Source organism: Lagenorhynchus albirostris, chromosome 20, assembly GCF_949774975.1.
Source record: "Lagenorhynchus albirostris chromosome 20, mLagAlb1.1, whole genome shotgun sequence".
Taxonomy (NCBI): domain Eukaryota; kingdom Metazoa; phylum Chordata; class Mammalia; order Artiodactyla; family Delphinidae; genus Lagenorhynchus; species Lagenorhynchus albirostris.
The window spans coordinates 51,658,125-51,681,128 of record NC_083114.1 but is presented as its reverse complement, the minus strand read 5'-3'; the positions used below and the strand labels follow the sequence as shown (position 1 = coordinate 51,681,128).

The window sequence follows — 23,004 nt, the reverse complement described above, 5'->3', positions numbered from 1 at the left end:
AACGGGCACTGCGACTGACCACAGGAGGTGGGGCAGCCATGGAGACTGGCGGAAGGCACGGCTGGTGGGACCGCATCTCATGTGTGTTTGAGCTCAGTGACGCGGGCCAGCTGGGGCGGACGGGGCGCTAGCCAGGGTGCCTTGCTCTCCGGCTGGCAAGGGCTGCAGGCTGTGGGACCAGGGAGGATGGTTACTCCATTGGCCTGGCTGCCAGGGGCCTCCGGCCCAGCCTTCATTTAACAGATGACCAAGCCGAGGCCCAGCTGCGTGACCACCAGGGGACCAGAGAGCCAGGGCACGGAGGCTGGAAGGGGGTCCTTGGGGGAATCAGAAGCGGTGGCAACGTCTTGCAACCTCCCGGGCTAAGTGAACTTGAGGAGCTTTTCATGAACTGAACAAACAGTCCGCTCTGTGCCTTTATAAGTGTTGAGCACCACGCCCTCGGCCGAGGACAGCACGACGACGGGTGAAGTAGGGACCTTCTCCCAGGATGTGCCTGAGGAGAAATGGGTACTTTCTATGAAATCCTCATTTGGATGCATTTTCATTAAAAAATACTTCTTTCAAAGCTCGGTTAGAAACTGGTTCCAGAAGAGAGAAGTCCCCAGGCTGTCTCCCCATGTTTCTCAGACCTGGTTAGACCTTGACCTTGGTCTTACTTGTAACTCAGAGCTTAAGCAGTCCCTGGGCAAGTCTCGCTCTGCAGCCCTGGGCTCAGTTTCCCAACCTGTAAAGGGAGGGAGTTGGATCAGCACGGCCTTGAGGCCGCATCCCCACAGCCAGCGGCGGGCTTCTGAGCCTGTTCTGGGGACCCCGCCGGCTGCGGGCCTGCTTCTCAAGGGCACTGCCCCTCTGTGACAACGTAAGACAGTTGTGGCTGCCTCAGTCCGCACCGGGCGGCTGTGGGGCTGGGGGCCACGATGCCGAGCGTGTGTGTGGACGGGGGCCTGTCTGGCCAGACGCCCCACCCGCCAGTTTCCAGAAGTAGCTGTCACTGCTCGTGGCCCACTGGGCTGGCATTTAAGGCGTGTCTGGCTGACTCTGGGCCGCTGCCCAGCAGCTGTCCAGGAGGGGCTGGTGAGGAGGGGGCTTGGGGCAGGTGCGGGCGGCCTCAGGAGACCTCAGCTCTCCCTCCTCCGTCTCTCGCGAGCACCTAGCTCCCACTTGGTTTGGGACGTGGGCCCTGGGTCCTCTTCTGCAGTCAGGCAGCCTCCAGCCCTCTCGAGGCAGCGGCCTTGCCCTGGGAAGATGCCGGAGGGGCGGGGATGAGTCACGGAGCAGTGACTGGCCGCTGAGACACAGGCCGCTTCTTCCAGCCAAGGGTCGGCCTTTTTTCCTTGTTCTGGACTGGCTTTGTGGCTTTTACAAATCAAGCAGTTTTATCTTGTTCCAAGTGCTTGTGTTTCAGCAGGGAGACTCTCCAGGAAGGGAACTTTCCACTGAGGGGCTGTGACTTAGCTCAGCTAGGCCTCGGGGAGGGTGGGAAGGGCCACGCGGTGAGCTGTCTGCAGAGAATGTGGACGTTTCTCTGCTCGGTCAGGAAGGTTGGCGCGGGGGCCTGGCAGGGCCGGGCTGCCCTGCACCCGGGAGGAGAGAGCTGGCACTCTGCTCTGCTCGGGGGCGGGGGGGGGTCCTGTGTCACGGTCATGGGGAGGGCAGGGAGCTGGACAGCCCCCACCGTGGGAGGCGTGCCTCAGTCCTCACTCTGCTGCACCCTCTTGCCTCTGGGTCCCGGGCATTTCATACTCTTGGCCTGGACAGCTGCTGCGGTCATCAGCTTCCTGGACCCTCTCTGCCAGGGCTTCACTCTCCTCGTCTCCAAGATGAGAAGCTTGGCCCGAGGCCCTCCTGGCCCTCTGCCTCTTCCACCTCTGACTGACGAGGGCCTTGGTTTCCTGGGGCTGCTGTAACCAAGTACCACCGCTTGGGGAGCTTACAACGACAGCAGTTGATCCTCTCCCAGCTCTGGAGGCCAGAAGTCCAGATTCAAGGTGTCCGAGGCTTGGTTCCTTCGGGAGGCCCCGAGGGAGCATCCCTTCCAGGCCTCTCTCCTGGCTTCTGGCGGCAGCTGGCGCCCCTTGGCTGGTGGATGCCTCTCTCCAGTCTCTGCCTCTGTTGTCACACAGCCTTCTTCTGTGTCTCAAATCTCCCTGTGCTTCTCTCTTCTAAGGACACTTGTTCCTGGATTTAGGGCCCACTCGGATAATCCAGGATGACCAAAATTCTAGAACCTTATCCTAATGACATCTGCAAGACCCTTCTTCCAAATAGGTCCACATGCACAGATTCCAGGTGAACTTGAATTTGGGGGGCGGGGCACCATTCAACCCACTCCAGTCCCCATGCATCCTGGATGCACAGGGTGATTCCATGTCCCAAGATCACTTGCCATCCCCCACTCTGGCCACTGGGTCCCCTACCCCTGGTGAGGTGTGGGAAGCTCAGCCCCATGAGAACTGCAGAAGCCTGCCCACCCCCTTTCCAGGCACCGTCCTGCTGGAGTTGCCTTGCGTTCCCTGCTGGTGGGGGTGAGGCCTGGGGCAGGCCCTGGGGACAGAGTGGGCCTAGGATGGAGGGCTTTGGTACCTGGGTCTGCCTGCCCAATAAGGGCACCTTCGCCTGGTGCCTTGTAATTTTTTTTTCTTTGAGCTCCAAATCGGTCTGTGCAAAACTTTTCCTGATTAGAGGATTTATTTCTATGTAAAGTCCTACTAAGGAATGGCATGACAATCACACTGTTACGCATTGAAGAACCTTCAATAACATCATAGCGTGAGATTGGGGCTGTCCTGAGCCACCTGTGAGTGGTCACCGCGGCCATTCTGTACTATAAGGACTTGGGGTGCCCGCGGCTCTGGACTCTTTTTTAAAAAATCGTGGTAAAATGTACACAACATAAAATGTACCTCTTTTAAAAAAAATTTTATTGGCGTATAGTTGATTTACAAGGTTGTATTAGTTTCAGGTGAACAGCAAAGTGAATCAGTTATACATATCCACATATCCACTCTTTTTTAGATTCTTTTCCCGTATAGGCCATTATAGAGTACTGAGTAGAGTCCCCTGTGCTCTACAGTAGGTCCTTATTAGTTATCTATTTTATGTATAGTAGTGTGTACATGTCAATCCCAACCTCCTAATTATCCTTTTCCCCATTTCCCCCCAGTAACCATAAGTTTGTTTTCTACATCTGTGACTCTATTTCTGTTTTGTAAATAAGTTCATTTGTCCTATTTTTTTAGATTCCACATATAAGCGATATCATATGATATAAAATGTATAAAATGTATCTTTTCTATAATTTTTAAGTGTACAGTTCAGTGGCATGAAGTGCGTTCACATAGTTGTGCAACCATCCATCCATCTCCAGAACTTTTTCATCTTCCCAAAGTGAAACTCCATTAAACACTACCTCCTCTTTGCCCCCTCTGACCTGACCCTGGCAAACACCCTTCTGCTTTCTGTCTCTATGAATTTGACTATTCCAGTTTCCTCATATACGTGGAATCATGCAAATTTGTCTTTTTTGTGACTGACTTATTTCACTTAATGACTTAATGGTTCCTCCATGCTGTAGCAGGTGTCAGAGTCTCCTCCTGTTTAAGGCAGAATAATATTCCATTATACGATAGACCACATTTTGTTTCTCTATTGATCTATGGGTAGACATTTGGGTTGTTTCCACCTTTTGGCTATTATGAAAATTGCTGCCATAAACATGTATGTATAGGTATTTGCCTGAGTCCTTGCTTTCAAATATTTTGGGTATATACCCAGAAGCAGAATTGCTGGACCATATGGTACTTCTATGTTTAATTTTGGGGGGAACCACCGTACTGCTTGTCACTGCAACTATACCATTTTACGTTCCCACCAGCAGTGCCCATGGGTTCTAATTTCTCCACATCCTCCTGAACACATGTTATTTTTTTAAATATATATGTAACAGCCATTCTAATAAGTGTGAGGTGGATACCATTTTACATTCCCACCAGCAGTGCCCATGGGTTCTAATTTCTCCACATCCTCCTGTACACGTTATTTTTTTAAATGTATATGTAACAGCCATTCTAATAAGTGTGAGGTGGTACCTCATTGCAGTTCCGATTTGCATTTCTCTAATGATTAGTGAGGCTGAGCATCTTCCCATGTGCCTTTCTTCTTTGGAGAAATGTCTATTCAAGTCCTTTGTCAGATTTTAAATTGGCTTTTTGTGTGTGTGTGAGATTGAGTTGTAGAAGTTTTTAAAAACATGTTCTGGATATTAATTCCTCATCAGACATACGATTTGTAAATATTTTCTCCCATTCCGTGTGTTTCCTTTTCCTTCTGCTGAGAGTCTCCTTTGATGCACAAAAGTTTTGCACTTTGATGAAGCTCAATTTATCTACTTTTTCTTTTAGTGCCTGTGCTTTTAGCGTCGCACCCAACGTCACAAGCCTTGCCCCCTGTGTTTCTTTCTAAGAGTTTTACAGTTTTAGCTCTTGCATTTAGGCCTTTGATCCATTTTGAGTTAACTTTGTACATGGTGTGAGATTAGGCTCCAAGGCTCTTGATTTTTTTTTTTTTTTTCACACCCAGGCTGGCTTCACTGGGTGAGGTGGCAGGAAGTGGGGAAATCCTGGGTTGGGCTGGCCTTGACCATCCCCTCAGGCTGGCCAGGGAGCCTCAGCTCCGGCCCTGGGCATGGCTGGACATGTGCTCTGCCCCGGGCAGCCCAGGCCTGTGTCCTTCTGGACTGACGAGGAGGCCAGCCTGGGGTCTCCTGGGGTCCACTCTCAGGTGGGCCTCCTATTCTCAGTGGTTTCAGTGCCCAGCCTGTGTGTGAGACTGACTGTCTGTGTGTCAGTGTCTGTTGGTCTGTCCCCATGCTGCATCTCAGGAAGCCTCCTCCAGCCCCATTCTCCCTCTTTGCTTCTGCGATCCTAGACTCCGTCTGCCTCCTGCTCGGAGCTGGTCATCCCCATTGTCTCCCTTCCCATCCGGGCACAAACCTCTGTCCGGAAGCTACCACCTAAACCGCCTTGCCCGAAGTCCCCTGGACCACCGTCCCGCCTTCACCGCCCTCATGTCAGTTCTGCTCCCATTGGGCTGGGTGCGGGGTGGGGGTGGGACCCAACGGAGAAACTGGAGAGATTTCCTCTTAACCAGAGGCTCATGTTTGGAGACTGTTTGGGGCCCCAGGCCTCGTATGAACTCAGGACAGATAGCAAGGCAGATTTCAGCTCCTGGAGACCCCTCTCTGCCTGCGGGCTTGGGACCTGCCTTAGATCTTCTGATCTTCCCTCCCTCTTCTTTCTTTTCTTTTAAAGCTATGTACGTATGTATGTATTTATTTATTTTTGGCTGCGTTGGGTCTTTGTTGCTGCATGCGGCTTTCTCTAGTTGTGGCCAGCGGGAGCTACTCTTCGTTGTGGTGCATGGGCTTCTCATTGCGGCGGCTTCTCTTGTTGCGGAGCACGGGCTCTAGGCGCACGAGCTTCAGTAGTTGCTGCGCGTGGGCTCAGTAGTTGTGGCGCGCAGGCTTAGTTGCTCCGTGGCACGTGGGATCTTCCCGGACCAGGGATCGAACCCGTGTGCCCTGCACTGGCAGGCGGATTCTTAACTACTGCGCCACCAGGGAAGTGGTGCAGTAGTTAAGTTTTTTTTGTTTTTTTTTTTTTTAGCAAATGAGGAAACTGACTTGAGCAAAGCTGAATAAACAAAGCAACACACCCCTTGGAAATTAGCAAAGAGGCACCAGCTCTGAAACTTTTCTATGAAAAGTTGAAAATGCTTTGGGGCTGGGCCTGTCTGCCGGAGCAGGTAGGTGGGTGTGAAGAGCCGCCCAGCTCTACGTGGCAGGAGCCCACACGCCCGGAGCCCACACGCCCAGAGCCCGTTCCTCTGCGTGGTCCCGATTCTCCCTCCCGCCAGCGAGTGTGAACAATCAGTGACCTCTGTCTCTGTCCTCCGCTTTACGTTCACCTCAGGTCCTGATGTCTCCGGGTGGCTGTTCACAGGACCACCAGACACCTGTTGTCCCAATTATCTGGCAAATATTTATTGAGGTCATACTACGTGCAGCCGAGACGTCTCCTGGGTTCTTGACCTACAGTGAGGAGCCAGTACCCTGCTCCTTTGGGGCTGGCAGTCTGAGCTAGATGTCAGACAGCTAACCAATAAACACATCAATTGATGACTTTAGATGAAGAAGCAAAGAACAGGTGATGTGATGTGATTGTTGGTAGGGGTGTGTGTGTGTGTGTGTGTGTGTGTGTGTGGATGTATGTGGGTGTGTATTAATGGACACCTTCCTTGAGGGGGTGACATTGAGCTGAAACTTACGTGTCCAGAAGGACCTGACAGGTCAAGATCCAGAGGAAGGACATTCAGGCAAAGGGAACAGCAAGTGCAAAGGCCCTGAGGTTAGAACATCACGGAGGTGCGAGTGGCTGGACTGCATTGTTGGAGGAGAGGGGCAAGTCTGAGACCAGCAAGGTAGGTGGGGCCGGGTCCTGCCAGGCCTCGGAGGCCCTGGCGAGAGTTCGTTTCTCTCCTCAGTGTTCTGGGTGGAGAAAGTGGCAGGACCTGAGTGCCCCGTGGCCGCTGAGACTCGCCTCTGGCAGGCAGGGAGGAGAAGCACGGGGACCTGGAGGGGTGGCCATCACCGTCACTCTATGCAGCTGGAGAGGGAGGACCTCTGATTGCTGGGTGGACCCTGGTGGTTGAAGAGGCCCAGCCCTGCCCAGTCCTGCCCCGTGGGCTGCTATCTTTAGGAGGGAGTGCTTGCGGCCTCTGAGCGCAGAGGCTGTGGTTTGGTGCATGCTTGGCCGAGGGTGGGGTGGCCTGAGTCCTGGGAAGGTGACCCGAGGAGCGGACAGCCTCAGGGGAAGCATGACTCCGGGCCTCCTCGCTTTGTATCTCCTGGGTCCTGACTCGCTGGCAGGGATATCACACATGCCTGCTCATGCCCCCAGGTGGGGTAGCGGCCAGTGTGTCTGAGGACACCGTCCCATCCCACTGGGCCCTCTGAGCCTCAGGTTTCTCCCCGGCTCTGGGCCCCTGACTCTGGGGGAGGCCTGGAAGTACAGAATGTTTTCCAGGGCATCCCACTGGCCCTCAGAGCTGGGGTGAGTCAGAGCCTCTTCCCATAATGGAGCAGTAGCCGAGGCCCAGGGATTCTGGCCTGGTGCCCGGTTCCTGGGGCAGGAGAAGCGAGGTGGCCAGGCAGGCAGGGCTGGGGGCTGAGCCTGTTGTGACCTTGGGCTGCGGCTCCTCCCCTCCCGCTCTGTCCCAGCCCCGGGTCCCACTGGGGCTCCCTTTGTGCCTCCTCCACTCGCTGGCCTCTGCATCCCTTCTCTCCCCTCTGGGGCCAACCCTCTCCTCTGGCCCAGACTGGCCCTCCCAGCTGCTCTCCCTACCTCCTGCCTCTTCTCCTTCAGACCCTCCGCTGCTCCCCCGGGGCCCACCGTGTCCCCTCCGTGTCCCTTGCCACCCAGGGAGGCAGGTGCAGGGAAGTTCAGGACGCGCGCACCGTTAGAGTGCCCGTGTGTGCCTCTCTGCTCTGGCGCTCCCTCGAGCCTGCAGCCCCTCCGCACAGAGCCTGGCCCTGTCCTGCATCCAGAGCTGGTGCAGCAGGAAGGAGCTGCCCAGGGAGCCTGGCCTGCTCTGCTGGCTGCAGCCCCCAGGGCTCGGGTGTCAGAGAAGAGGTGCTTCTGGGGACGTGTGACCATGATGTGGCTCATGCGTCAGGGCGCCGACCCTCCCCTCCTGCCGGAGTGGCCTGAGATGCTGCTTCTCCGCTCCCGTTTCCGGGGCATCTTGAAGTTGGCCCTTGGGCAGCCTGTCCTGGATTCTCCCTCTGGCCTTTCCTGGCACTGTTTCTGCTCACCTGGAGAAGGCTGGGGGGGGGCTTGGGGACAAAGGAGATTCAAGGGCTTCCCTGACAGGACACCCCAGCCCACAGAGGGGACGTTTTGGTCAAAGCCCCAAGAGCCCTGCTTGCTACTCAGAGAGCAAGACCTCAACCACCTGCGGGGCATCTGGTGGGGGCAGTACAGGTGTGACTGTCAGCACAGGGGCTCAGTGCACGGCCCGAGGCCTCCCTTTCCATGGCTCTGCTCAGGCCCGCGTCCTTCTCTGGCCCTGTTTTCCCTGACGTCCACAATGGGCAGCCCTCAGTCTGGACTTTGCCCCCCACCATCTGCCCAGCTCAGCTCTGGCCGGCTTGTCCCTCCCCCGGGGCCCAGGTTCCTTCTCCAGGTGGCGTATTCCATCCAAGGATGCAGGGCCCTCAGCCATGCCCGCCCTGGGACATGTCGGTATATTGTTATCTGATAATAACTAAAGAACTATAGCTTTAGAATGACTGTTTTCAATGTTTTTCCAAGTTCAAGGTCTTTAGAGTGTCCTAATCCTGATGTCGCCGTGTCCGAGAGAGAGGGAAGGGGCTGGGGGTGATTGCGGGCTGGGGGCTTGTTCCCCACCTGGAGAGGGTGGTCTTGGGCTGTGCCTCTGTGACGTGTGTTGGGGGGGGTGCGTACCTCCAGGAATGCCCCGTAGCCCTCGCCACCCTCCAGCTTGTAGAGAGCAGCTGGGAGCGGAAGGGGAGCCTGCATCCGTCTGAGGAGGTGTGGACAGAGGGGCCCGGGTTCTGGAGACGTGCATCCTCCAGGCATCTCACCCGCGGATGTACTGCAGTTGGGGCCTGGCTGAGCCTTGGAAGGGAGCGAGGGGACCGCAGTGAAGCCGAACCCCAAAAAGGGGCAGGAATTCAGGTGCAGGAAGCCTTTCTTCCAGGAGGTGGCGGTGCAGGCCCTCAAGAGCCCAGCGCCTGCTGGGTTTTCATTTTCGCTGAATTTGTGAGAAGAGGCTGCCCAGGTGTTATTTCCACTCACTGCGTCTGCTGCAGCGACGGAAGTGACAGGTGGGGAGCACGGGAAATAGGTGAGGACAGCACCTCCCCTGGCACCGGGGCTGGAGCTCTGCAGACCTCGCCCGGGGTGGTCCTAAACCGGGCCAAGAAAGCGAGGTTTGAGAGCTCTGGGCTTCGGCGAGGGGTCTCCTGCCACCTCTTCTTTCTTCCCTATTTCTGGTTGATATATCTCAGTCTCTTAAAATTTCCCAAATTTTTACTATGAAAACTTTCAAACACGCAGGAAAGATCATGGTGTGAACACTCCCACAGCCACCACCTTGATTCTGCAGGGCACATTCTGCTCTCTGCGTCCTCACACTCCCCTCCCTCTAGCCACCAGCACTCCGTGTGGTATTTTTGCATGAGTTTCAAAATCAGTTGCTGGCGTCAGTCCACGTTACCCTGTAAACACTTCAGCTTGCTTCTCACTAACCAGAGGCCAGTGTTTGTTTATGGTTCTTTTTCTTTCTTTGAGGTAAGATGTATGTACCCTGAAACGCACAGATCTTAAGGGTACCGCTCTCTGTATCCCGGCTCCTATCAGAGTGTAGAACATCACGATCACCCCTGCATGCCCTTTCCCGATCGGCGTCTGCCTCTGCTGCCCTGGGAGCAACCAAATTTCTGATTTTTTTCTACTATAAATGCATTTTGCCAGTTTGACCACGTATATATTTTTCAGATGTACCCATGTTGCCCCAGGTAACAGTAGTTGTTCCGTGATTGCTGTATAGTGTTCACTGCATGAACTTTCTCTGGATTTTTTTGTTTTAGCTCTTCTGTTCATGGGCCCCTGGCTGTTTCCATTTTGGGGGTCTCCTGAATAAAGATTCTTATACAAGGTTTTGTGGACATATGCTTCCATTTCTCTTGTGTAGATACCAAGGAGTAGAATTGTCGAGCCAGAGGATAGGTATCTGTTTAGATTTGTAGGAAAACGCTAGCTCTTTTCTCCAAGCAACTGTATCAGATACTCCCACCAGCAGCGTCTGAGCGTTCTGGGTGCCCCGCGTCCCCACCAGCGTTCGGTGCTGTCTCTTTCATAACGTCGTCACTCTGGTGGGTGTGTGGCGATCTCATTCTGGCTTCGATTTGCATTTGTCCGATGACCCATGCTGTTGAGCACATTTTCATGTTCTTATTGGCTTTCCGTATGTTTTCCTTTGTGAAATGTCTTTTCAAATCTGTTGCCCATTTTATTTTATTTTATTTTTTTAAAAATCCCTTGCAGCTCTGACAATCTTATTCCTTTAAAAAAATTAATTAATTAATTAGTTTATGGCTGCGTGGGGTCTTCGTCGCTGCGCGTGGGCTTTCTCTAGTTGCGGTGAGCGGGGGCTACTCTTCGTTGCCGTGCACGGGCTTCTCACTGCGGTGGCTTCTCTTGTTGCGGAGCACGGGCTCTAGGCGTACGGGCTTCAGTAGTTGTGGCTCGTGGGCTCTAAAGCGCAGGCTCAGTAGTTGTGGCGCACGGTCTTAGCTGCTCTGCGGCATGTGGGATCCTCCCAGACCAGGGCTTGAACCTGTGTCCCCTGCACTAGCAGGTGGATTCTTAACCACTGCACCACCGGGGAAGCCCCCTGTTGCCCATTTTAAAATTGGGTTGTTTGACTTATTCTTTCTGGATACTGGTCTTTTGTTAGATACATGAATTGCAAATATTTTTTCCCAGTCTGTGGCTTGCCTACTCTTTTCTTAATGATATAGCTTTTGGTGAGCCAAAGTTTGTAATTTAATTTTGACTAAGTTTAATTTAACAAAGTTCTTTCTTTGTGGTTACCAGTTTTTGTGTTCTTTGTAAGAAAGCTTCGCCTACCTCCAAGTGGCAGAGATATTTTCAATGATTTCTTCTAGAAGTTTTACAGTTAGAGCTTTTATGTTGGGTTTAGAAACCACCTTGAATTAATTTTTCTGTATGGTATGATGTAGGGGGTAAGGTCTATTTTGTTGTTGTTTTATCTGTATGGACATTCAGTTGTTCTAGAACCATTTATTGAAAAGACATTCTTACCCCATTAAATTGCCTTGGCACCGTTGTTGAAAATCAGTTAATTTTGTATATGTGCTTCTATTTCAGGACTCTTGTGTTTTATTAGTATTTTGTCTGTTCTTTTGCCAGTACCACACTAACTTGATTAATGTGGCTTTATAATACGCTTTGAAATAAGATCTCCTAATGTATCCAAAACATCGCTTTGGGTATTCTTGGTTCTTTGAATTTTCTTATAAATTTTAGAAGTAGAGTATCACCTTCTACAAAAATGCTATGTGAATTTTGATTGAGACTGCATTGAATCTATAGGTCAATTTAGGGATAATTGGCATTTTAATAACATTGAGTCTTCTAGTCTTATAAACATGGTATGTCTCCATTTTTTAAGTTTTTTTTTTTTTGTATTTCTCTAATCTCTACAGAATTATGTTGTTCTGTAGTTTTCAATGAAAAGATCTTCATGTCAATAGTTAAATTTATTTCTAACTGTTTTTGGTGCTATTGTAAATTGAATATATATTTTAAATTTCATTTTCAGTTGTTTGCTGCTAGTATATAAAAATTATATAAAAATACAGTGGGTTTTTGTGTATAAATCTTATATCCCGTGACCTTGTCAAGTTCATTTATTAGTCTAGCACTTGTTTTGTAGATGTTTAATGATTTACTAAGTAAACAACCACGTTGTCTGAAAATAGGCACTTTGACTTCTTTCTTTCTGATCTTGATGCCTTTATTTTTCATGCCTTATTTCACAAGCTAGAACTGCCAGTACAATGTTGAATAGAAGTGGTACATGGACATCCTTGCCTTGTGCCAGAAAGTATCATGTTAAATATAGGTTTTCCATATATGCCTTTTGTCAAACTGAGGAGATTCCCTTCTATCCCTAATTTTCCAGTTTTTCATAAGAATGGGTGTTGACTTTTGTAAATACTTTTTCTGTATCTATTGAAATGGTCACTTTTCTTCTTTATTCTATTAATAAGGTGAATTACAATGATTGACTTTTTTTTTTTTTTGGCCGCGCCGCACAGCATGAGGGATCCTAGTTCCCCAACCAGTGATCGAACCTGCGCCCCCTGCAGTGGAAGCACAGGGTCTGAACCCCTGGACCGCCAGGGAAGTCACACAATGATTGACTTTTGAATATTACACCAAGAAATAAGTCCAGGAAACTCAATTTATCTATTGAGCTTCCTTTTTATATATTGCTGGATGTGATTTGCCTAGTTTTTTTGTTAAGGATTTTGTGTGTGTGTGTAGATTCATGAGGGATATTGTGTGGTATTTTCTGTTAGTTTGTTTTGCTATTGTCTTGGTCAGGGTTCTTTTGACCTCAAGGTGATCAAAGTGTTGCTTCCTCTCTATTTTCTGTAAAAGTTCGCATAAGATTGGTGTTATTTCCTTCCTTAAATGTTTGATAGAAGTCACCGAGGAAGCCATGTTTCCCTAGAGTTTTCTTCTTGGAAAGTGTTTTTTTAAGTTACAAAATTAATTAAAAAACATGTGTTAAGGAATTCCCTGGCGGTCCAGTGTTGAGGACTCAGTGTTTTCACTGCTGAGGGCCCAGGTTCGATCCCTGGTAGGTGAGCTAAGATCCCTCAAGCTGCACAGCGCAGACAAAATAAAAAATGTATTAAATAAATATTTAATTAAATATATTAAATATAATTTAAATATATATTTATTTAATAGAGAGAGAGAGCCATTCAAGTTTTTTACTTCCTCTTGTATCAATTTTGGTAAGTTGTACTTTGAAGGAATTTGTCTGTTTCTTGTAAGTTGTTGAACTTATTCATATAAAGTTCATAATATTTAGTATCATTTTAATATCCATGGGATCTTAGGGAGAACCCTTCATTCCTAAGATTGGTAATTTATAGTCTTCATTTCTTTTCCTCTCTCTCTTATCAGTCTTGCTATGAGTTTGTTGATCTGTAGATCTTTTTAAAGGACCAACTTTGGGCTTTATTTTGCTTCTATTTTCCATTTCCTTGATTTCTGCTCTTATCTTCATTACTTCCTTCCTTCTACTTACTTGGTGTATCAGTCGGGGCCCAGGCAGGAAACAGAAACCACACCAGTAATTTGAACAGCAAAGTGAAGTATAACGAATTATTAACTGGTAAAAAGTGTTTACTGCAAGGGTGAAAGAGGACTCTGAGGAACATAGAAACAGCAAAGACGAGAAATAACTACTTTAGAAGAAACCGTAGGGGAAAGCTTTGGAACGTTGCATTTGGCAGTGACTTCTTTTTTTCTTTTCTCTTTTTCTTTCTTTCTTTATTATTTATTTTTGGCTGCGTTGAGTCTTTGTTGCTACGCACGGGCTTTCTCTAGTTGCGGTGAGCGGGGGCTATTCTTCGTTGCGGTGCAGGGGCTTCCCATTGCGGTGGCTTCTCTTGTTGTGGAGCGCGGGCTCTAGGCACGTGGGCTTCAGTAGTTGTGGCACGCAGGCTCAGTAGTTGTGGCTCGTGGGCTCAGTAGTTGTGGCTTGCAGGCTCTAGAGCGCAGGGTCCGTAGTTGTGGTGCACGGGCTTAGCTGCTCCGCGGCATGTGGGATCTTCCCAGACCAGGGCTCGAACCCGTGTCCCCTGCATTGGCAGGTGGATTCTTCACCACTGCGCCACGAGGGAAGTCCCTGGCAGTGATTTCTTGTATAAGACACTGAAAAGCACAGGTAACAAAATAAAAAATAGGTAAATTGAGCTTCATCAAAATTAAAAACTTCTGTGACTCAAGGATGGCTATCAACAGAATGCAAAGGCAACCCACAGAATGGGAGAAAATATTTGCAAATCATATATCTGATAAGAAATTCATATCCAGAATATATTAAAAACTTCTACAACTCAATTACAAAAAACCAAACAACCCAATTCAAAAAGTGACAAAGAGCCTCAACAGACATTTCTCCAAAGAAGACATACAGATGCAACAGGCACATGGGAAGATGCTCGACATCACTAATCATTAGGGAAACGCAAATCAAAACTGCAATGAGATAGCGCCTCACACTCATTAGAATGGCTGTTATATAAAAACAAAAACAAACCCAGAAAGTAACCCGTGCTGGGGAGAATGTGGCAAAATTGGAAACCTTGGGTGCTGCTGGTGGGAATGTCGAATGTTGCAGCCTCTATGGAAAACAGTTTGGTGGTTCCTCAGAAAATTAAACGTAGAATTACCACATGATCCAGCGATTCCCCTTCTAGTTATATACCCAAAAGAACGGAGAGCAGGATCCAGAGCAGATGCACGTGACAGTGGTCACCGGGGCTGGGGGAACGGGAAGGCGGGGGGTTCGTGTTTAATGGGGACAGAGCTTCAGCTGGTAAGATGACAAAGTTCTGGAGACGGATGGCGGTGATGGTTGCACAACAATGTGAATGTATTAATGCCACTGGAATGTACAGCTGACAATTGTTTAAATGGTACCTTTTATGTTATGGGTATTTTACTGCACACACAAAAGAAGCAGCTACTCCCTCCGGGGCTGAGGGAAGGTACATGAGGAGAAATGAGGAGCTCGGGGTGTCATCCCCGCCTTGCTTCACCTTGGGCTCAGGCCTTGTTGGAGGGTCTGTGGCTGCCACAGACACCTGCGGCCTGCTGGTGGCAAAAAAGCTCTTGCGGGAGGGTGTGGATGGAGTTGGTCTCTAGCAACAGTTTACTGGGTGGCTGAGAAACTTCCGGAGGTGATGTGCAGGTTGGAGCTGGCGTACAGGAAGTGCGCTTGGACCAGATGTCCCAGTGTTGGCTAGGTGCGGGGGCACTGGGAGCGGGGGATAGAGCTGGTCCACGGGAAGGGGCCTGCTGGCTGCTAACTCCGTGGCAGTTGTGCCAGAGGCCGAACAAGGCCCGGGACCAGGAAGAGAAGCCCCTTCCTCCGCTCGGCAGAGAAAGCCTCCCTCTCTGCTCCCCCCAGCGCTGTGCGCATGCGCGTGGTGCAGAGGAAATGGTTCACAGCCAAGTGCAAGGGTGACGGTCAGAGCAGGCGGCCCAGGGATGGAAGGAACCCGGAGGAGGAAACAGGGTGGGGTGGGAACAGGAGACGCAGCAGAAACTGGAGAAACGCCTTCCACCCCTAGAAGGACCGATGGAGGTTGCCGGGATGCTCAAGACAGATCTTCAAATTCCTGACGTCCGGTCCTGTTTCCCAAGCCCAGAGATCCTTCGAGGCGAAAGGAAAGGAAGGCCTTCCCTCTGGGGGTGTGTGTGTGTGTGTGCGTGTGCGTGTGCGCACACGTATGTGCCCATTTTCCGTTTTTCCATCTTCCTGACACCAGAAAGAATTTCCGTGAGCTTCTCCACCCTTCCCCAGGCTGCATGGGGAGGGGGACACACACATACACACACACACACGTGCACTCACACAGACTCACACACACACACACACACACACACACACACACACACACACACACACGGAGCGCTCCTGCGGGTTGTACCTAGGCCTGACAGGAAACTGGACTCTGGGAAACTTCAGCCCCACCTTTGGCACAAAATCATGTTTTTTTGTTGCTATTCATTCAAAGGAACAGAAAGTGGGGTGGGTGGGGACAGTTTATGTTCAGAAGAGGAGATTTTGCCAGAAGTGTCCGGTGCAGTTGAGAGCTTGTCCTGGCGTTGCGTGCCCCAGCTCTGGGGGGTTCAGGAGACCCACCTGTGCCCCAGGGAGTCTCTCAAGGTCGGGAGGGTCCACACTCCAGGTCGGCCCTTGTCCTGGGGTCCTGGGCCAAGATCACCTGGTCCAGAGCCCCCCAAGCTGGCTGATGAAGTCACCCGGGAAACCTGCTAAAATGCAGGTTCCGGGCCTACCCCGGGGCCCCAGGATGAGATGGGGTGCAGGAAGGGCACTGGGCTGCCCAGAGTGAGCCGGATGAGGGGCACCAGGATGGCGGGAGACCCCTGACAGCTGGTGCTCGGTGAGCGGCTGGGCTGCCTTTACTGGGGGTGTGGGAAAATCCACGGATACTTGCTGACCGGAACTCGGGGTGAATGGCCGCTTGATCTTGCCAGTGAGACAAGATGACGGATGAAGACTTTGGCTGCAGGGGTTGAGGGGCGCGGGACACGGTGCCAACTGGGCCACCCTTGCTCAGGCCCTGGATCGGTACTGTGGCTGCCGTAACAAATGACCACAATCCAGGGACTCAAAAAGCCGAAATCAGGGCTTCCCTGGTGGCGCAGTGGTTGAGAGTCCGCCTGCCGATGCAGGGGACGCAGGTCCGTGCCCCGGTCCGGGAGGATCCCACATGCCGTGGAGCGGCTGGGCCCGTGAGCCATGGCCGCTGAGCCTGCGCGTCCAGAGCCTGTGCTCCGCAGCGGGAGAGGCCACAACAGTGAGAAGCGTGCGTACCGCAAAAAAAACCAAAAAAAAAACAAAAAAACCAAAATCAGGGTTGATTCCTTCTGGAGGCTCAGAGGGAGGATCCTTCCCATGCCTCTTCCTGGCTCCTGGGGGCTGCTGGTGCTCCGTGACCCGGGGCCACATCACTATAGTCTCTGCCTCTGCCACCACATGGCCTTCTCCCCTATGTGTCTCTGGGTCCAAATCACCCGCTCCTTTCTCTTATAAAGAGACCAGGTACTGGATTTAGGGCCCCACCCTAACTCGGGGTGCCCTTATCTTGATTACATCTGCAAAGACCTGATTTCCAAATACGGTCATGTTCACAGGTTCCAGGCAGTAGGGTTCCAACATATCTTCGGGGGAGCACAGTTCATCCTGCAGCAGGGCCTGCCTACAGAGGGGCGTCTCCAGGGCTCAGTCCTGAAGGAGGATGTGGATGGACAAGTGAGGGCCCCAGGAGAGGGGCCTGCATGGCGAGAGGGCTTGAGACGGGTCAGAGAAGGGGACTGGAAGGGGACTGGTGGTTGCCTGCACAGGAGACGCAGAAAAGAGGAGAGCTACAGTCACTGTCTCCAAATAGTTGGAGAGTTGTCACGTAGAAGAAAGAGAGGGCTTATTTTGAGTTCCTCCAAAATACAAAACCATAACCAGATACTTGGAAGGTAACAGAAAGTGGAGTTTGACTCATTACCTAAAGAGGAGTTTTTCTTGCAAGTTTCACTTTCTGACAGACGAGCGAGCTCTTCTGCAAAGTAGTGAGTTCCCCATGCCTCGAAGTATTCAAACAGGGACTGTATGGAGATTGTTCAGGATTGCAGTACAAGGGACCTCAGGTTCTTGCCAATGCCAGGCGTCTGTTATTTTATGAGAACTTGAGTTGCAAAGTGTAATATTACTGAGACTATGTCTGTGACAAGGGCCCTCCACCATCAGGCTCCACGCACTCTGCTTTGTCTTTAGGGCAGGGGACCAGGCTGGGCTCGAGCCTACCACCCTTTCTCCCCTGCTCTTTCTCTTTGGCTTCCTGTGCCGACCAAAAGCTCGCTTCACCTGGTTCCTATGGAAATGGAGCCTCAGCCCTGTGGCCCACTCGCCTGGCCCCGACATCATGATTCAGAGCCATGTCGGACGGGTTCTGGGTAAGCACGTGAAGAGAGTCATGCGTATGTATGAACAGACACGCACCCCTGCGCTTGGAGGCTTGAGGCAACTCTAATCATAGAGGCAAATCCCTCTAGGTAGAGACCCTCGTGTTCAAGGGTCCCTAGAACAGAGCTCAGCATGGCTTCTGGTTCAAGTGGGAGAATTCAAGAACGCCAGCTCTGCATGTGTAGGATATGCCAAGCTCTGTTCTAAGCACATAATAACACGTGTCTTTTGTTATTTTCTTTTCGCCGCGCCTCGCAGCATGCGGGATCTTAGTTCCCCGACCAGGGATCGAACCCGCGGCCCCTACGGTGGAAGCGTGAGTCCTAACCACTGGACTGCCAGGGAAATCCCACATGTGTCTTATTTTTACTTATTCAGCAAAGCTAGAGCAGTGGTTTTGTGCCAGGCCCTGTTCTAAGCATATTATAAATACGAATACGTTTTCATTTCATGACAGCTCTTGGAAGTAGGTAGTGTTAGCCCCATCTTACAGATGAGGAAACAGAGGCATAGAGGGGTACAGGGCCTTACCCAGATTCTGTAGCTCCCTTACCCACACCCACTCCCCATTCATAGACACTCATACACACTCACACGCTCACTCAGTGGTTGCGGTTTCTCCTCTGATGTGAAGCAGGGCTCCTGCCAGCCAGGGCCCTGGTCAGTGTGTGGGTCTCTCTTTGGCCCTGTCGTGCTTTGAGCACTGAGGGATATTCCGGCAGCCTGGTCCCTCTGGTCTGGCCCAGCTCCCGGGAACTGGATTTCTCCAAATGCCTCTGCCCAGCCCGGAGCCTCCCTTCCAGCTGGAGGAAGGGCTGAACGACCCCCTCCTCCCTGGAGGTCACTGGTCAGGTTCAAACCCACTCCCGCAGGCCCCTTCTGCCCCATGGAGCCGGCTGCCCGGCCAGTGGGCTTTGCTTGTGGATCCAGGCAGCTGTCAGGGAAGGAAATGGCACTTGAGGCGATAATTTCTCCTCTGGGGGAGGCTTTGGGAGAAGCAGCTGAGGGGCCTGGCCTGCCTCCTGTTGCGATTTCCCTGTGCCTTAGGACGGCCATGGGTAGGTCACCCCTGGAGTATCTCCCACGGGGAGCAGAGCACAGCACAAGTCTTGTCCACAAGGAATGGATCTAGTCCTGTGACCCAGGCCAGTGCTGGGTGTCTGCAGACATCCCATTTCTGACACCAGCTGCGGCAGGCACGGGGACTGTTTTACGAGGAAACAGAGGCTCAGAGACGTTGAGTAACTTGCCCGGACTCCACCAGCTAACAGTTTAGCCAGGAGTCCTCTTTAGGTCTGTGTGACACCAAAAGCCCAGTTCTTCCTGTTACAATTAGGCCCAGGAAAGGATCGAGATGTTTCTCATGAGCTGGGTTCCCCGGATGCTCTGGGCTGCTGGGCTCTTCGTAGTTGCTCAATAAAAGTGCTAAATGAATGGGTTTGTGCTCCCCCGTTGACCTGCGTGACTGACAGCTGATGGCTTTGGCCCAGGTGCCTGTCTCCATCCTCCGATTCGGCATTTCCCTTTGGGGTGTGTGACCTTGAAAACAGTGACCCTCTCCTTTCCACCTTGGACAGCGTCTCCGAGTGGCGTCAGGAGAGCAGCTGGGGATTACCAGCGCCCTGATTTTGGTGGGCTCTGGGCCAGACTCCGCGCCACGGACGAGGAGGTGATTGTCAGCCGCATGTGTACGAAGAGCTTGTGCAAAGGCTCCTCATCCCCCGACCTCCCCCAGCCCCGTCGGCGGCGGGGGGGGGGCGGGTTGGCTGCCAGGATTCTGTTCTGGAACACTAGCCAGTGGGGGGTCTTGCCTTGTGTCCTGGCTGCTGTGCCTGTTCATTTGTGTCACACAGTGTGTGCAAAGAGCCTGAAGGTGGCTCGTGGGTCACGTGCCCACCCCATGTTCCTTCTACCTGGTAGGTGGAGACCTGCATCCCACGCACAATGGTTGCTGCGTCTGAAAGGGCTTCACAATGAGGGATGTGATGGGATCCGTGCAAAATCCCTGGAGCCTTTAGAAGCACTCCAGGCTGCCTCCTCCCATGTCGAGGTGCTGAGTTTTCATCCTCAGAAGAAAACCAGCATCTGAATCTTCCAACGATGCAGGGTGGGGTCCTCGCTGCAGGGTGGAGGTCATTCCCAGACCTAGAGGTACTGCCGTGAACAAGGACCCCCATCCTGGGGGACTGGAGTGCCGGCTGCCCGCCGTGGATCGTTTGGGGGAAGCCGTGCTGCCTCTCGGCCCGGTTATCCCTCTGCTGCACAGACACTCTGAGCACCCACCACACCCCCTCACCCCTCCAGCTTCTCCGGAGCATTGCGGGGACCTTGCACCTGGCCTGGCCTCCAGTCTGCTCTCCCTGGCCTTTAGGACCTCCTGCAGGGGCTCAAAGCCATGGCCCCTGCTGCCCTGGAGCCTTTTTAGGTCCACACGGATGGATGTGGGAGTCGGACAGGTGGAGCCCATGTCCCAGAGGCTCTACTGGTACCTGGCAGCCTCAGCAGGCCCCCATCCTCCCCACACCTCCGCTCCTGTGCAGAAACGGGGTACTGGGGAGCCTACCTCCTGGGGGTTCGTGAGGATTCAAGGAGATAATGAATGTAGGAGAGGGCCGGCTTTCAGAAAAGGTCCTCCTCCTGTTTTTCCTCTTGTTCTTATTCCCCCTCCATCTTTTTCTCCCCCTCCAGTCTCACTTTCAGAATTTCTCACCGATTACCTAGTCTTTATACTCATCCAGGACAACTTCTTACACAGCAAGGGCACTGCAGGAGTAGGGACTCTGGGTTCTAATCCTGCCTCTGTCAGTAACAGCTGTGTGACCCTCAGCAAACCACTCTGCCTCTCTAGGTCCAGTTTTCACACCCATAAAAAAGAAAGGGGGTTAAACCGTATGTTATAGATAATAAGAGCTACACTGACCAAGCTCTTGTTTTATGTCAGACACTTTCCACTTATGATCACTAATCCTTTCAATCTAGGTATTGTTCTTAACATAGTCACTGGGAGCTCGGAGAGGTGAAGTAACTTGCCCTCTATCTCATGGCCTGGGGAATGGCCGCCCCGAGTCTGCACCCACCGTTTGGCCGGAGCCCAGGCTCAGCACCTCCTGATGGTCTGGGCACGTGCTTTGTTCCTGACGTGGCTGGTTCCTTTCTTCCTTTGCCGCTGTGTTCTGTCCAGCACACGTCTGACTGTGTAGGTGGCTTTCAAGATCTGTCCCAACATCTAACTCCCTGGAGCAGTCCCAGCCTACTCTGGGCACATGTTTATTGGGTGTCCTCTCTGCTTTATGTTAGCTAGTGTACGTCCTCAGATCTTTATGTTCCAGTTTCAAGTACCAAAACAAGCCAACAAAACAAACCTTGGGTGAACTAGACTGTTCATCTTGCTTTAACTACGCTTATCGTATCAGACTCTGCTAGGGCCTCAGTGCATAATGCTAAGAGCCTTGCCCTGCCCTCTCCTGCCCAGATTGTTGGGATGATGGGCGCATACCTTTTCAGTCAGGGTGCCGTCTGGCTGCATAACAAAGACTGACACAACAGAGGCTTAAGCAGGAGAGAAGTTCATTTCTCTTCCACTTCCTAATCCAACTGTAAGCAGTCATGGTGGCCCAGAGCAGCAGGGACACAGTTTGTTCCTCCTTTGCTGCTCTGCCATCCCCAACAAACAGCCTGAACCTCATGAAATAATATGGTTGCTTCAGCTCCTGCAATCACATCTGCACTCCAGCCAGGGGGAGAGGAAGGGGCAGGAGTACCTTAAAAGTTAAACATTTCAGCTCCCCTCCCAATGGCCAGAACCTCGTTACATGACCACTCCTAGCAGCAGGGGTGGCTGGGAAATGTATTCTTTATCTGGGAAGCCATGTGCCAACTGAAACTTTTGTTACAGTAGAAGAAAGGGAGGTCAGATGCTGGGGGAGCAATTAGGGTCTGTGCCACACACACCAGTAACTCCCTTTGTATGTACAGAGTGGTAGTAAATTCTGCAGTAGGGATTACTCAGGAAAAAGGTGAGACTGGGAAAGAGTTCGCCAAGGAGGTGACCTTTGCACTGAACTTTAGAGGCAAGAGAAATGTCTTAGGAATGGCAAGTGGCAAATACATGCATCAATCTCCCATGCTGAGGCTGGGGCAGACATCATCAGTCAATTATCATCGCATTCTTTCTCCCCGAGCACTGAGGCAGCCTCAGAAACCTCCCTCACATCATGATGGTGGGCCATTGATTGGGTTGGCCTGCTGGTTGAACCCTATTTGCTGTTGCTGTTCTGCCTAGCAAAGGGCTTCCTAGACTTCTCACCCTCCCAAGAAGAGAGAATAAGCTGTAGTGATCTGAGAGTTTCAGCTAGTGGTGTGCACATCTCTTGCCAACTCTGTGCTCAGGGAGGTCATGTTGGTAGCCTGAACTCAGCCATGGTGGGAGTATTGACATCACGGCAATTGGCAAATGTTATAAATCACTCTTTCCCTCATCCACCAGAGCAGGTTGTTAAACATTTATGAGCACGCCACTGTTTCAGACTGGTCTTTCAACCTTTCTTAACAAAAATCTTGCTGAAAGTTGAGTACTGATTTCTGTTTTTATGAGGGTTCCTACTGAAACCTCCTTGGAAGATCTTGCTTTGTCTTGGGGTCACCATTCTGAACGTCAGTTCCTGCTGAGAACTAAAGGTGTAGCGACAAACGGGGGAGATCTGGGAGACCTGTAGGATTAACAACGGTTGTTGCTGTGTTGTGTTCTGGACGACTGACGCTTCGGTGGCAGATGGGATGAGAGGGCGGCGCTAGGAAAGTGACATGGTTCTGCAGAAAGGGGACATATGTTCTGAGATTTTAGGTCACCAATTGGACAATGCTGGACTTTTTCCTGGATAAATGTTCTAGATTATTCACAATCAAGTGGTCAAACCTCTCAGCTGCTGGGTTGCACACCCTGCTGACCCAGAAGACTACATGCACCATATGTAAGCTGCGTCAGTTTCCTTTTCTCCAGTGATGGGGGATGGGCCCACGGCCTGCCCAGATGTGCAGACATTTGGTGATTCACTGGCCTAGAATGTCTTCGTTCACCTCCTTGGAAGTGATGCCCGGGTACCAGAGTCTCCACTTGGACCTGTGAGCAGGTCTATTCTCCATTTGTGTGGCGGCTTCAGCTAACCAGGCAGATTCCCTGCCCTGCCCTTTGGGCCGTGCAGCTCCAGATGTGTGCTCACTTGGGCAGAGCCAGGTCCGTGGCCATGTGGATGGAAGGAGCCACGGAGACCCAGACTCCATGGTCCCTGTTGACCAGACGAGGCCCCATCTGGAATGTCCCCACCCTGTTCCCGAAGGGGAGAAGTTTCTCTCTGCTGAAGAACAGCTGTGCTGAGAAGGTGGCCCATCTGGCTGGCAGGACCGCTGGGGCGTGGGAGGGGCGATGCTCGTGGCTTCCTTCCTCCTTGGGCTGGGGGCTCCCCGTCTCGCTTCCTGCCCTGCAGTGTCACTCCCTGGTGCTGATTCTCTGCTCCGGGAAGCCCACCTCCTGATCCCCGCTGCCTGGCTTCCCCCTCCAGCGAATGGTCTGGGTCAGAGGCTGACCTGGCCACTGGGAAAACCCAC

At 51.7% G+C, this 23,004-nt stretch overlaps 1 protein-coding gene across 6 annotated transcripts in view; it reads left to right on the top strand.

The window, feature by feature from the left end:
* Positions 1-23,004, top strand: part of SEPTIN9 (septin 9) — a 165,065-nt gene that overhangs the window by 26,522 nt on the left and 115,539 nt on the right. For 2 of the 6 annotated variants that reach the window (XM_060135049.1, XM_060135048.1), the window contains exons 2-3: positions 5,667-5,805; positions 5,973-6,206. The exons of 3 other annotated variants lie outside the window; for them this stretch is intronic. In XM_060135049.1, coding sequence (XP_059991032.1) covers positions 6,188-6,206 — 19 coding nt within the window. In that variant the 5' untranslated portion in view covers positions 5,667-5,805; positions 5,973-6,187. The remainder of the gene's footprint in view (positions 1-5,666; positions 5,806-5,972; positions 6,207-23,004) is intronic. One more of the 6 variants, XM_060135050.1, reaches the window with a different exon arrangement.